Source organism: Chlamydotis macqueenii, chromosome 1 (assembly GCF_036417535.1).
Source record: "Chlamydotis macqueenii isolate bChlMac1 chromosome 1, bChlMac1.mat, whole genome shotgun sequence".
Taxonomy (NCBI): domain Eukaryota; kingdom Metazoa; phylum Chordata; class Aves; order Otidiformes; family Otididae; genus Chlamydotis; species Chlamydotis macqueenii.
This window is the reverse complement of record NC_141556.1, coordinates 78,451,262-78,464,574: the sequence shown is the minus strand read 5'-3', so window position 1 is coordinate 78,464,574 and position 13,313 is coordinate 78,451,262. Positions and strand designations below refer to the sequence as shown.

At 41.2% G+C, this 13,313-nt stretch overlaps 2 protein-coding genes across 5 annotated transcripts in view; one reads left to right on the top strand and one right to left on the bottom strand.

Annotated features, from left to right (window-relative positions):
• LOC147602149 (uncharacterized) overlaps positions 1–13,313 on the top strand; it is a 214,208-nt gene that overhangs the window by 40,864 nt on the left and 160,031 nt on the right. The gene's annotated exons all lie outside the window — the stretch shown is intronic.
• On the bottom strand, positions 2,413–9,713 carry UPK3A (uroplakin 3A). The gene is made up of 6 exons (XM_086757797.1): positions 9,659–9,713; positions 8,732–8,887; positions 5,812–6,091; positions 4,513–4,595; positions 3,349–3,481; positions 2,413–2,500 (listed from the first exon to the last, which is right to left on the bottom strand). Exons 1-6 carry the CDS (start codon positions 9,711–9,713, stop codon positions 2,413–2,415), a joined length of 795 nt encoding a protein of 264 aa, XP_086613923.1.

Below are 13,313 nucleotides of genomic sequence, written 5' to 3'. Positions count from 1 at the left end.
AGTTCTCTCTGTCTAAAAGCAGGGTTGCATAGAAAAAGTAGTTTGAGTTGTCATTTTCAACAAAATATTTCAACAGAAAATTTTGAGAAAAATCATAATATGTTAGAGTTTCCCTTTCTTCCCACGTTCTTTGAGAAAGAAATGTCCTAAGATCTGAAGCTGGTGAAAGGCAGAATTCTTTTTCAGACAAACTTTCTGAACGCTGTGAAAGTTTTGAAAAGCTAAACTGAAAAAAAAACCCAAAGCCTGTGTGCATGGCAATATAGGAACAACTAAGGCAGTTAATTCTGCTTCATTTGGGGGGGTGCGGGGGGGGGGTGGGGTGTGGTGGGAATAAAAATAATCCATTCTGAATTTTTCCATAAAGGAATAAAGTTAAGATCTTTCAAATTAAAGATGTAAGAGAAGCACAAGAAGAAACACATGCCCATTAGCAGGATTGAACTGACTAAAATCAGTTATCTGTTGAATGAGAGACAAACTGCTTGATGTGAATGACTTAACAGATACTGGCAGAAAACAGACTGGATTATTCTAGTGCTGTATTTTAAATGACAGCTATACGTGCTAACATAGTCTCGAGCAACTCCTTTAAAAAAAAATTAAGACAAACTTATTCTAGTAATAAAATTAACTGATTGGCATCCAACATAATGTATTGACCATCTGCAGTTGAAAGGGTACTTATTTGGGTTTATTAATTTTACAGATCCTATTGTTAGATAGTCTGTTTTTCCACTGGGTCCAGAGTCAGTAGCAATGAAATAGCTCTATGGCAATGAAATACTACTTTGGCTTTATAAAGGAGGCAAACACTCCAAAGATCTCTCATGTACTCTGATGTTCAGCATTGCATACCTACAATTCACTCTTTTTCTTCAAATATCCATTACTTCCAAGTTAGTACCCAATACATGAATGAGAAAGCACCTCAGAATGGTGTTTGGAGCAGCCCGAATTGCAGAAAATTACAGGGAAGGCACCAATGGCCAAAAAGGAGAAAAAGTCTCATTCCAGGTACTTCAGCATCCATTTCTAGTGAGAAGTCACAGAACCCATCTCTCCCCTAACATGCTTTCTCCCTTACGTAGCTGAAACCAAGGCACCGAGCAGGCAAAACTTTAATATGCCACAGTTAGAATAACCAAACACCAGGAGCTCGGGTATGAATCTCGTGGACTGAAGAACTGAAGTTTAAAAAATGGCAAATTTTGCAGTCACCAAGCTACAATCTCAACACTCCATCCTGACAATGTTTGACTTCACACAAAACTTTTTAATTTTCATAATCTGAAGAGAATAAGTCCCACTCCCTGAAGTATCAGTGCAAGATTATCCAGTCATGACAGTGATAGTGAACTACCTATGTCAAAACAGAATCCTTATTTATAATATAAGACAGTTTAACAAATTTACTGATAAACTGGGAAAACATCAATAATAACCAGTGACAGCTCTGTGCTTATCACAAGTGAGGGCTTGCTACAATAGGACAGTTGCTTCTACATACTCAAGAGGTGTAAGGTAGGGCTCTGAAGTTGGATCTTCAAGTCTTTTGTAGAGACAAAACTGTATATGGAAGTTGGCATCAATGGAAAAAAAAAGCAGTACATAACTCAAAACTGGGGCAAAATTTATTTCTAATCACCAGCTGAGATAATGAAATGAAGAAAGAGAATTAGCTCAGAAAAACCTTACCAACATAAATACTAAAATGTGAAGAGCGCTGGCTTGCTGCTGCCTAAGGTAAAAGTCAGAAATTATGCTAAGCCTGACAGTAGTGAATATACTAATGTTTCCCACTAAAGCAGTATCTCCCTTTTTCTAGCCCATCGACAAATTATACAAAGCTTGGAAAGAACACACCTTCTTTGAAGCAATTTTGTTAGCTTCCATCCCTGCAAAACTGTTTGAGGGTATTTAAGTATTTGAGATCAGAATTACTCTGCTACACACTGGGCAATTAGAACTCGCTTGCTTTCTTTTAGGGATGGAGAGGAAAAAGGGCAATTCTTATGACACAGATAGTCACTAAATCCTGAGGAAGCTGCAGTAGCTCCCTGTGATCTACCTTTTAATCCCTAGATTTCTTTAAGAACATCTTTTTCTAAAACAGCCCTTTTTTTTTTTTAATTCCTCATCAGTTACTATAGAGAAAGGTTGAGACACAAATGGCTACATCATGTGCTGTACAAGGCAATTAACTAAATAAAATCTCATTAGGACAAGACAGGATATAATGTACTGCAAGACTGCAAAAAAGTTGTCCTTATTTCATCTGTGCCATCCATCTTCAGTTGCCTGGTTGCACACTGTAGCATGTTCTGGACTAGCGTTGTGTAGAAGAGACAGTCGCATAGGTCTAGCACATGTAGCAATTCAGTTGCATTTCCTTGACTTGAATTAGGTTGTTCACTCAGAACTTAACTGTGGTCTTGGTTCACTTTGTTGAATAGTCTGAGACATGCGCCTTATCTCCGCAGAAGAATCTTCTGATACCCTGGCGGGCAAGTGAAATGCTTTATTAAGTTCCAGTAGAGACTGAGTGGAGCCTACTCTCTCAAAATTTTGCAAAGGCTCATTGCTACTTACAGCATTTAGCATCGGAGAAGCACATAGATTTTTTAAAAATAATAATTTGCAATGCAGCTTTTGCTTTCCACATCTTTAACCCAGGAGAACCTGGCAAAACTGGCTGAGCACTTGCATAATTTTCAAGTGAATGAAAGAAGTGGGTGTTAGCAGCCCTGATACCCGCTGTTTCTAAAATTTAGTTCATTCCCTCCAAAAGTTCAGCTTAGGAGTCATTCAGACCTCATTGATTTCCTAGGGCAGGGGTCATAGAAAACTAGGGAACGTGCATAGACTAGTTGAGTTACACAGCTCCAGCAAAGCCTCACTTATTAATTCAAAGGGGTAAATTATTTCTTCTGGGGGAGGAGGCAAATGAAGTAAAATAACAGCATTAATTAGGACATGATGTAATCTCTACAAATGCCTGCACTCCTTAAGACACTTTCCAAACTCCTTTCCATAGATGGAAATCTGCAATATGTAAGAAAGAATATACAGGCTTTAAGTATGTGCAATTCTGTTGTTTGTTTTTTTACTTATGTCTGGCAGCTAGTAAGCTTGAGGCTATGTAATAGCTACAAGTGCTGCTGATCTTAGGGAAGATTATGATAAAAGTAGTCTTTTCCCATTACCAGCTTCAAAATTTGGGGGACACTCCCCCATCTGTCATCTCAAACAAGACCAGCGACAGTGGCTTGGAGCCATAGGTAAGGCAACTGATGACTGAGGGTATCAGTACTCCTAGTGGAAGTTGTAAGGTGTAGCAGTACTTACATGACAACAGAGGACACGGAAGCAAGAAAGCCAGCAAGCAGAAGGAACACAAGAACACTTAGGATTGATGTAATGACAATCATGCCTCCGCTCCTTCGACCAGGCCAGGTATCAATTTTCAAGGGAAGTTTAACTAGAAAAGCATGGAAAGAATGTTCCTATAATCTAGTTTTGACCAAATAGGAGAAAGATGGTGCTCTAGGAGAAGCAAACTGATTATACCTGAAGTCTTAGATGATTTATGAAAAACAGGTTTAAGACTCAATGTCAGCATTTAGAGTTTACGAGCTTTCCTCAGCAGGTTAGCGAGTATGACAAGTATCTGTACTACTGAGAAATGTCAACAGCACTAGATACTGAGAGAAGGGGTTAAAAGAAAACTCCTAAGTAGGTATAAGCATTAATCAATTGCAGCTGTGCATACTCAGACAGATGGTGCTTTATGCTTTACTAACTAGCCATTGTATAGAATATCTAAAGCAAGAAGTTTTGTATCCCTCCCAAGGACAGTTCTTGATAAGAGCTGAGGGGCCTTCTGTATGAACCAGCCAGAACTGACCCTGCGGTTTGGACAAGAACCAAAGCATAACCGAGTCTGCGCGAAAACAAAGGGTTACTAGCAGTGAAGAAGAGGAGCAGCTCATCTTCATCCCCAGGACCCCTGACGACCACCACCAGGAGGCACTGCACAAGCGCAGATGGGGGGAGTTTATGAAAATGACCCCTTGGGACTAATTTTAATATGAAGCGAGGATAGATCATGCATATGTATAGATGAATTACGAAACTTCATGTATATGTAACACCTGGTTGTATAAATTCAAAGTGAGGTGCCGCATCAGGCGTGCACGGTTTTGGCGGGACTACCTCCCCGTGCTGCCCGGCGCCGAATAAACATACCTACTTTACAATCTTACAGATTGTGGAGTCTGTTTTCCGCACGTCAATACTGTGACATGCAACAAATCTGAAACTACGTGCACAAACTTTATCTTTACTAAAATACTTGTTTTGAAGTACACAAAAGAAATAGAGAAATTATTGAAAGGCTGACCAAATTGTTAGAACTGCAGGAAAGGACTAGGTATTGCTCTTTGGGAGAGCAATAGCATCCCTACAGCAAGCACAGTTACTCAGAAGACCTGAGCAAAGCCACAGACTTACCTTTTCTGGTTTTGACTGGATCAGACCAGATAGTTTGGTCTTTCATGATACCTTCAGTGCTATCTACCAACACATATTTAAACCTGTGGTAACAAAAAGTACTAAATTAGGTATTTCAAATTTGAGCTTCCTTACTAGCATTTTTAAGCTACTAGATTAGCTGGTTAGACTTCAGGTTTTGTCAAAGCATTAGATGGAGACAGTCAAAGGTAACTGATTATTTCCAGAAAACTTCCAAAAGAACAAATAGAATTAATCACGGAACAGCATTCTGTGCTATGTCATGCACAGTTTGCACTTCGTTTTTCTGAGCTTGGCAGATGATAGCCTTCCAACAACAGTTTTTTCCCAGCTTGCTATTCCCTGGTGTGAACAGCCTCTTATTTAGGACAGCAAGTAGTTTTGATTTCCATATGGAAGTCAAAGATTTTGTCCAACAATAGAGATCTTTGGCACTTTCTCTGCTTAGAGGAGAGTATTGAAGAGACAGGCCAACATCAGATTTGGCAAAGAAGTTACTTTTCTGTACCACAATAGTTTGAGTTTTCAGAAATGTTCTGAGGAGACAGAAGAGGCAAGACAGTTTTTTTCAAAACTAAGAGCCCATAGTATTTTGTTTCAGAAGCATATTAGGTCTCCACAGCAAATATGGCTCCACATGACTGCCACTTTTACTACAGCTTTTAAATAGCTGGCAACAGCAAACCAAGTGTTTCAGGTGACAGCTGTCAGGGTGCCTGAATTCCCCAGATGGCCAGCTTCCCCAGACAATGGGGGTGAGACAAGTCTGCAAGCCACCTGGCCCTCATTGGGAAGTCTCCAGTAACATTAGGGGCTTCCTGGAGCTGGAGATCAAGGAGAGCTTTGGCTCCCCAGAATCCCATCAGAACAAAGCAAGCAGAGCCAGATCCATGTCTGCATGTTTGCCAGAATAATCTAACACACATCTATACATGGTGAATAGTCTCAACATAATTTTCCAGTCAAAATCCTTTCCTACCAGCAGTTTCTAATCAGATGCTGTCACTGGATTACCTAGTCCAACATAGGTACAGATCTAGCAGTTCACACAGGAATTTTCCTACTGATTCGTTAATCTAACCTGGTAGAGCTCACCACTAGGGCACAGGGTGCTAGACCAAAGCCAAGCCACCCTCATAACTACCCTTGCAAAAGAGGATTGCAGTTAGGGACTGGTAATTCACATCACACCATTACAAAAGCAATATTACAGACTCAGTGTTGCTTACTATTGTGTTTTAAGAGCAGCAGTCACCTTGTAAGAAATAAGAATTATACCTGTATGTTGTATCCGCTGCAAGAGGTGGATTACAGACAGCTAGGAAGTTTGGGTCGTACAAACAAGTCCCATCATCCCCGACTCTGAAGAGGTATTGTTTCAGAACATCAGAAACTTTGTTGACATCTCCTACATCGGTAAGTTTGGGAGGCGATGCACAATTGGGTACGTTGAACAAGGCAGCCTTGTAAGGTCCAAGCTGCCCCCCATTTGTTTGTTGGAAAGTGCTGTTGAGTGGTTTGCTGTTGTTGTCGGTCACCAGGGAGCTTATTGCACTTGCTGCAGGAGAGATGCTTTTAACGAGGCTGTTAGAACTAGTTCAGCCCCTCCCATTCACCCTGAATTTACTTGGCAACTTGCTCTTCTACCCCAAAACACTTGAAAGGGAAACCAAAAATCTGCTGCAGTTGGGCTGTGTAGTAATCCTACCCCTTCCTCTTTATTTGTTGATGAAGATCTTTATGCTTGTTCCTCACACTGTTAAGGTTCCACAGCATTATCTCACAGCAATACTTTTTAATAGCCACCCTCCCCAAATTCCTGTTTTCTAAGAAGAATCTGATGGAGCAGGGAGGAGGGGTAGCAAAGGCTTCCCTTCCCCCACGCCACATGTGGCTCCAATAAATATCCAGTAAACCCTGCCATTTCAGATTTGATACTATGACCAAGGCAGAGTTAAAGGCAAAGTTACAACTCTCCAGTCTCCTGGAGCAGAAACCCTTAGACCTCTGGTCACACAGCAGCTGGACCTCCCAGAACCGCACAGTATGCAGACCAGTGTGTAGGGCCTGCATGAACAGATGCGTTATCTACATTTCTGGCCAGCCAGGCATGTCGCTGCTTCCAGACAGCATGCCTCAGAAAGTCTGAAAGTCCTCACAGCTTCAAGCAAAGTGTGAATCTGTGCCCAGCCCTACAGCATGTCTTGGAAGCTCAGCTGCACCTCTCAAAAAGTTTCCTGCTGCAAAGCCAAGGTACAAGTCCTAAGAGAGGCTCCAAGTTCTGCAACTGCAGGTTAAATTTTTGGGGGGAGCCCCCTCCAGCTGTTCAGTGCTGTCAGCAGCAAAGGAATGCCAGCTTTTCCAAAGCTGCGGTACATTGGGAACTATTTCAGTTTGGAAGCATTCTGCTGTGCTCCTGGAACACAGTTATTGCAACTGTTTGGTCATGAGAAGCTATGATCCAATGAAAAATTAAACCTGTTTTGAAAGAGAAAAGTTTCTGGCACAGGTTAGATATAAAACTTAAGGGTCAGCGCTCGTAGTTGAGCCTGACCACCTTCTCTTCAATGGGAGCCAGTAACATGAAAACAAATACTAGCTAAGTCATGCTCTATTCTTAGACTTGCTTCCCCAAATTATACTTCTCACAGCTAGGTCTTCCTGCTCTCCCAGGCTCCCCTTCGATAATTCTTAGCCTGGTTCTAGTGAGCAATTAAGAGCTGATGCCTAAGCAAGTTCATTGTGGGGGTGGTTTTGTTTATTTTCTCAGCTTTACTAGGTAGATCAAGTCTGATAGTGACATTAACAAGAAGCTGGCTAAAAGTTATATTCCTTCTTCAGAAATTTGCTAGACAGTCAGCTTTGTAGCATACTAACACATTTCCTTACCAGCAGAGCTGAACATAAGGTGTTAAGAAAATGGAATTCTCTTAAATTTCCCTTCTCTGCTCCAGGAAGCATCCAAGGGCAAGCCAATGTGCTTCTCTGCAGACCAGAGACAAATCTAAACAAAATTCTTCCCAGTCTGCTAAGTAACAAGTTTTCATATGCTTGTCTTAAAAGCAGAAGAGATTTCTCCATATAGAACCCCTTTTGTAGAGATTGACCCATCTGTGTAGGAAGCTTCTGGCACAGAATCTGCAGGAGATGGGGTGGCTGATGTAATAGCCCAACACATCGTATTTGCTTATTTGCACGTATCAGTAGCCTCTTTTATAGTTCTCATGCACTTATAGTCTGTTTTAGACATACAAAGATGTGCGCTTCAGTGGTGGGATGTGCCTCAGAAGGGGATGCATTCACAATTGTCTAATGTTAGCTGTATGGGATGGTGTCTCTGGTTACAGCTTGTACCCATCTAAGGCCTCCTCCTTCAACCTTGTCCAAAGTGGTAACAATCAGCGGTGGAAGTTTTAGACCGTTTTGTCTGTTGGCCAATTTATCTACTGCTCCTCTCAAGATCTCTTCTCTGTGCCTCTTAGAAAAGGAGGCTGCATACACCCTTCAGGGGAGAAGGCAGGCATTTATTTCATATTTCAGCTTTCTGAGTAGCTCTAGTTGGCATTCAAAACAGCCTGTCAGAGCAGCAGGGAACAGAGGAGACAGCTCTTGGTCACTGCCAGCAATGTTTCATTGCCAAGTAGTTATGAAATTAATTTTATGAATGAACTCACAGGCCAGGCATCTTTGACGACAAGTCTAGTATGACTTGCCTTTGTCTAAAAAAAAAAAAAAAGTAGTCCTTGCAAGGTCTGGCCACCCTAACTGTGAAGCAAACAGCAGCAGCAACAGTTACCCAGCTTCTCTTTGCAGGTTTACTTAGGGGACTTCAGGCTTTTATACAAGGCATTCATGTTTATACAAAGATAAGGTATCAGACTGTGGCCCACTTGGTTTCACTAGCAAGATTAGGGCAAATGTTTATATCTGATAGTGCTGCCCCACACCTACCAGGGGACAGCTAACACAGTACTAAAACTTGCTATCATTAATCAGCCCCATTGCAATACTACAATTATTTGTATCATATTTTATAATGATAGCCTAGAGAAGACAGACCAAAGGGTCACTTTGCAAATCGCTTACAGCTATGCATTTTTCTCTTTTCCCCTATATGGACCTGTTCCTATCAAATTGTGAAGAATTGCATACACATCATGTAGTTATCTTCCAGAGATGTGTAATGCTGGATCCTCACCTGATTCCTTCATTGTGTACAAGTAGATGACATACGATTTATTTGGAGACAGTGAGCTGTCAAACATACAGAAAGGTTTTTCTAGAGCAACTGTAGTAAGAGTGGGATTGTTTGTAGCAAGATGAGGGGCTGCAATCTGAGGCTTCAGGCTTTGATCTAGAAGAGAAAGGTACCAAAAAAAGCATATGAACACAATCTTTCTCCTCTCCTCCTGCAAGCACTGCAGCTGAGCAGGAAACAGCCTACCTGCCCTGTGAAAGATTGAGAGTTAGAAGGTTTGCTTTAATGCAAAATGGGGAATGCAAGGATTTGTGGAGGGAGGTAAGAGATGTTACTCCTCAAACGTACTGGTCACATCACCTCAGAAGGACAAAAGCAAAGCCTCATTTCAGGAGAGGCTTGAACCTCTGCCTCAGGGTCCTGTGTACAGCCTCCCGCCTCCAGTGGCAGCACCAGAAGCAGTACAGTCAGTTCTTGAATCCTTTACCAGCAGGGAGTCTCAATAAGGTTTTTAAGACCAAGCTTGTTAACGTACAGAATGAGAGATTTAGCAAAGCCTTACAAAAAGGAAGGCTCTGGGAGAGGCACTGGAGAGAGTAAGTGGTATTAGAATAAATTTAATGTATCGGTCACTTCTGCCTCGCGCACACAAGCTCATCCCATCTCCAGTCTCCTAGGGAAGATTAACTAAAAATTAAGAGAGAGATTCAGCATCTCCTCCTCCTTCCCAGCTTAGCTGTAGAGAGACTTTAACAACCTTCCAGCAGAATACATATTTGAAGCCCTAAACTCCCCTCCCAACACAGGTCCTAGAGCAGAGAGTTGACACCGAAGATAAAACAAAAAGCCATAAGAGAAACAGAAAGGGAAGAGATACAGAGAGGAGCAACAAAAAAGGAGAAGAGATTGCAGATAGGTGCCTCTTACCTGCACACAGCTGTCCCAAGCAGCAGAAGGCTAATAGAACCCAGTGGCTGCACATGGTTGATCCCTCCAGAAACCTGCCAGTAGAGGAAAAACAGTACTGGGAGCCAGCCCCCACTGAGGAGCTCCTACCCCCACTCCCTCCCTGAAGTCAAACACACCTGCTCTTTTTCACAAGGCCCCTGTGGTTAGGAGCTACCCACCTCCTCAGCACCTCCCTATATGCTTATTGCACCTCCTGCTCAGGTGTCAGCAAACCCCCAGTGATCATCTGCTCCCAGTTGAGGAAGGGTGTTGCAGCTTTGTGCTCCACCTGATATTGGGCACCAGTGTGGCTCTCAGCAGTGCTATGGGTGTAAAGAGTGGTTTTTTTTCCGCTTTTGTGATTGATAGGTGACTTTGTTCTTTACCTTCTTCTGTCTGAAAACTTTTGAAATCTCTCATGTAGGGAAAATTTGGAACTGAATATCTGAACACTGCATCCAGTCTGTATCATGAATGGCTCTGATTCAGAGCTCTAAATTTGGGCAGCCTTAACAGAAGTTACAAATGCCTTCTGAATTGTGTTTCCTGGGTTACATCCTGAAAAACATAAACCTTCTGCTTCTGGTTAACCCTAATGTGATTCAGGGCAACTACATGAAGAGCAAACCACTGGGAAATCTGAATCTGACCAATTGTACTGAATTGTTCAGCTGAGAATATTCTTGATGAGTAACTGCTATTATGAATGGTCTATTACATCGTAGCTCAGATTACAAAATTATTAATCACCCACTTAAAACAGGCTGAGGGTAAAAAATAAGTATCAGCAAGATTTTACAGAATTAGTGAGGCTAACATGATGTCACTGCAGCAGCTCCTGATTTGCACTAATATCACTACAGTTACATTACCAAATCCATCTCCTGAATGGATACACCATGGGTCCTAGCAATCTGTTTGAAATATGTAATCAAATTATTACAATGCAATTTCCTCTCCATATGTGTCTCATTTAGTTTCAAATTCTGCACATCATCTTCAGTGTGTTTGGTTTGACTTTTTTCTCACACTACTAGGGAGAAGATTGAATACGGGAGTTATGCTACATTTGCACTGCTATAGAATGAGAATGAGTTGTATTATTCCTTCTCACTCTAGAATGCACTCTAAGCCTGTGCTGGCATAAATACTCAGGTAAATCTGATTAAGCCAGAAAAGATCTTAGCCTTCTGTCTTTTATTCCTAGGAATCTGATTTTTAACATTTACACTAGGGGAGTTAGTTGTGCAAGCTTGGTACTGATCTGCTCAGGAGTGGTTTTATCCCTTAAAGCAATATAATAATGCACAAAACCTGTAAGGTTTCTGACCCCACAGTAAAAGCAGAGCTTAAGAACCACAAGATCTCTTTCTCTAGCACAAAATCAATACTTTCTGCAAACAGTGATTCCTGTAAAATCAGATCCTGAATTTTTTAGACAGGTAACCCTTCCAGAGCAATCAGCAGTGTCTTTTTCACCCTTAAGACAGAAAACAGACACATTTGCCTAATTAAAAATAAAATGGACACCAGGACATATTGGATGCCAGAGAAAAGGAAATATTCTGCTTCATGGCATGCAAGGCACTTGCATGTGCTACAAAATAATCTTCCAAGTTTTATAAGAAAGCAGTGCTCCCTCCTTCACTTTCTAAAGCATGAAAACAGACAACAGAAAAGAATATCAATTTTAAAAAGCACAACAAAATTTTTTATTTAAAGGAAATTATTTGGGGTTTTTTAGGTTCACAGCCATCATACAATAAATTCAGCACTTATTACTCAGGCAAAACTCTGCGCTTGGATTCTTGCCTGGATGAAGAGTGTGGCAAACTGCTCCTTGAAGTACAGCCATGCGAACTGTTACTCAGGTGATTAATTTTACAACAGCCAGGAGTATGTCAATAGAGCTGCTCATCACAGAAAGTTAATCACCTTTCAAAATGGTTACAGGATGACAATTTTAGCCGTTATTTTTCATGAGGCTGTTTTTTAAGCCATCACATTTTACTTGAGTACAATGCCATCTTGTGCTCTAGTGGAATTCACCAGCTACGATAAGGGGAGATAACATTGCCTATGTTGCAAGATTTTAAAATTGTTAGATTTGTTCCATGCTTAGAAGAATCTCAAACAAAGGTAGAAAATTAACATGACAATAAACTCTCTTAGCTCTATCTGTGCTGGCAGATGTGCCCTAAATTAGGACCAGATCCCATCCTTGCTTACACTTTTATAAATCCATATTACCTCCACTGAAGTCAGGGAAGCTGGTCTGGATTTAAAGGATGTTACCATGAACGAACTTAACCTCAGTATAATTACAGTGTTCCCTGAAGGAAGCGCAAGAGAAGAGATCAATGTAAATTCCTCTATCTTCATTTAAGCAACAATGCCAATTTTCTTGCTCTGTGTTGTCTTGTGGGCAATTCTGGAGTAATTAATAGAAGCCTCCAGACTCAGTTTGGATGGCTGCATAAAAACAAAATTTGCCTGTAGCCTTGGCTTTCCAGGGCTATGTGAAGTCCTTAAGGGGTTGAGGAGGATGAGGCCTGAAGTCCTGAAAGGCCATGAAATGTATGGAACCCCCCAGGAGGTGAAGTCTGAACCTTCTTTACATTCTTAGCTATGAGCATAGCAGAGATAACTCTCCATACTCTGCTGTGCTCCACTGCCTGGGCTAAAATTTATGGGCCACTTGCAGGCCTGGCTCCATCTGGAGATATTATAGTGTTTAATAAAGATATTAAAAAACATGATGGTGACATCTACCAGACAAGAGATAATCTAATCCAAAGGGTGAGAAAGACGAATAAAACATAGAATTCATTTTAAAGTACTTTGACGATCCTCACTGGTTTTCTGCATAGCTATTATTAGCTTGTAATTTCCTGCAGATATCCTGGTGGGTGTAGACCTTGAGGAATGAGCTGAAAGAGGAGAGGAGTAATGCTTTTGTGAATTAGTTTTTAAAAAGCATTCCATGCATATGGGACATCTGAAAGAGAACACAAAGATGGTTAAAAAAAGTTAATAAAACAGGCAAGCAAGATTTGGGAGAGTGGTGGAGAGCTGACACAGTTAAAAAATGGGGAAGTACGGGGATGCAGCATTATAAAATATTGTGAAACTGAGGACAAGTTGGAATGAGAAACAATGGAAAAGTTTTTCCTTCTGTCCAGTCATGTTCTTCAGACATATCTGGTAGGAACTATAAACCACCTCTGCTGCTTAGTCATATTCGTCATCTGGTCTGCAGAGGTTAACCGCAAGGGAAGCAGCTGTCATACTGCTGTTATGATGAGAACATCTGTCCATTTGCAAGTGACACTGAAACTAAAAAAGGTATTCAAAGAGGTTACTGGTCAGCTACTACAGACTTCAGAAGTGGTCGTTCTGGGGGCTGGTACTAGTAACAGATTGTCACAGTTACTGTCTGGAAATCCAAGCTATCTTGGCAATGGAAACTTTCATCTAATGGTAAATAACTTTCAGTCACTACTGCACTGTATTTATATCATAAGGCTGTAGATAAAAAGGAGAAATTTCTCATTTATCCAGGGAGATAAACTCCTCAGTGAAGCAGGAGGTGAAATACGTCTTATGACATTCTTCTCTCTCAAAGTCTTCCCAG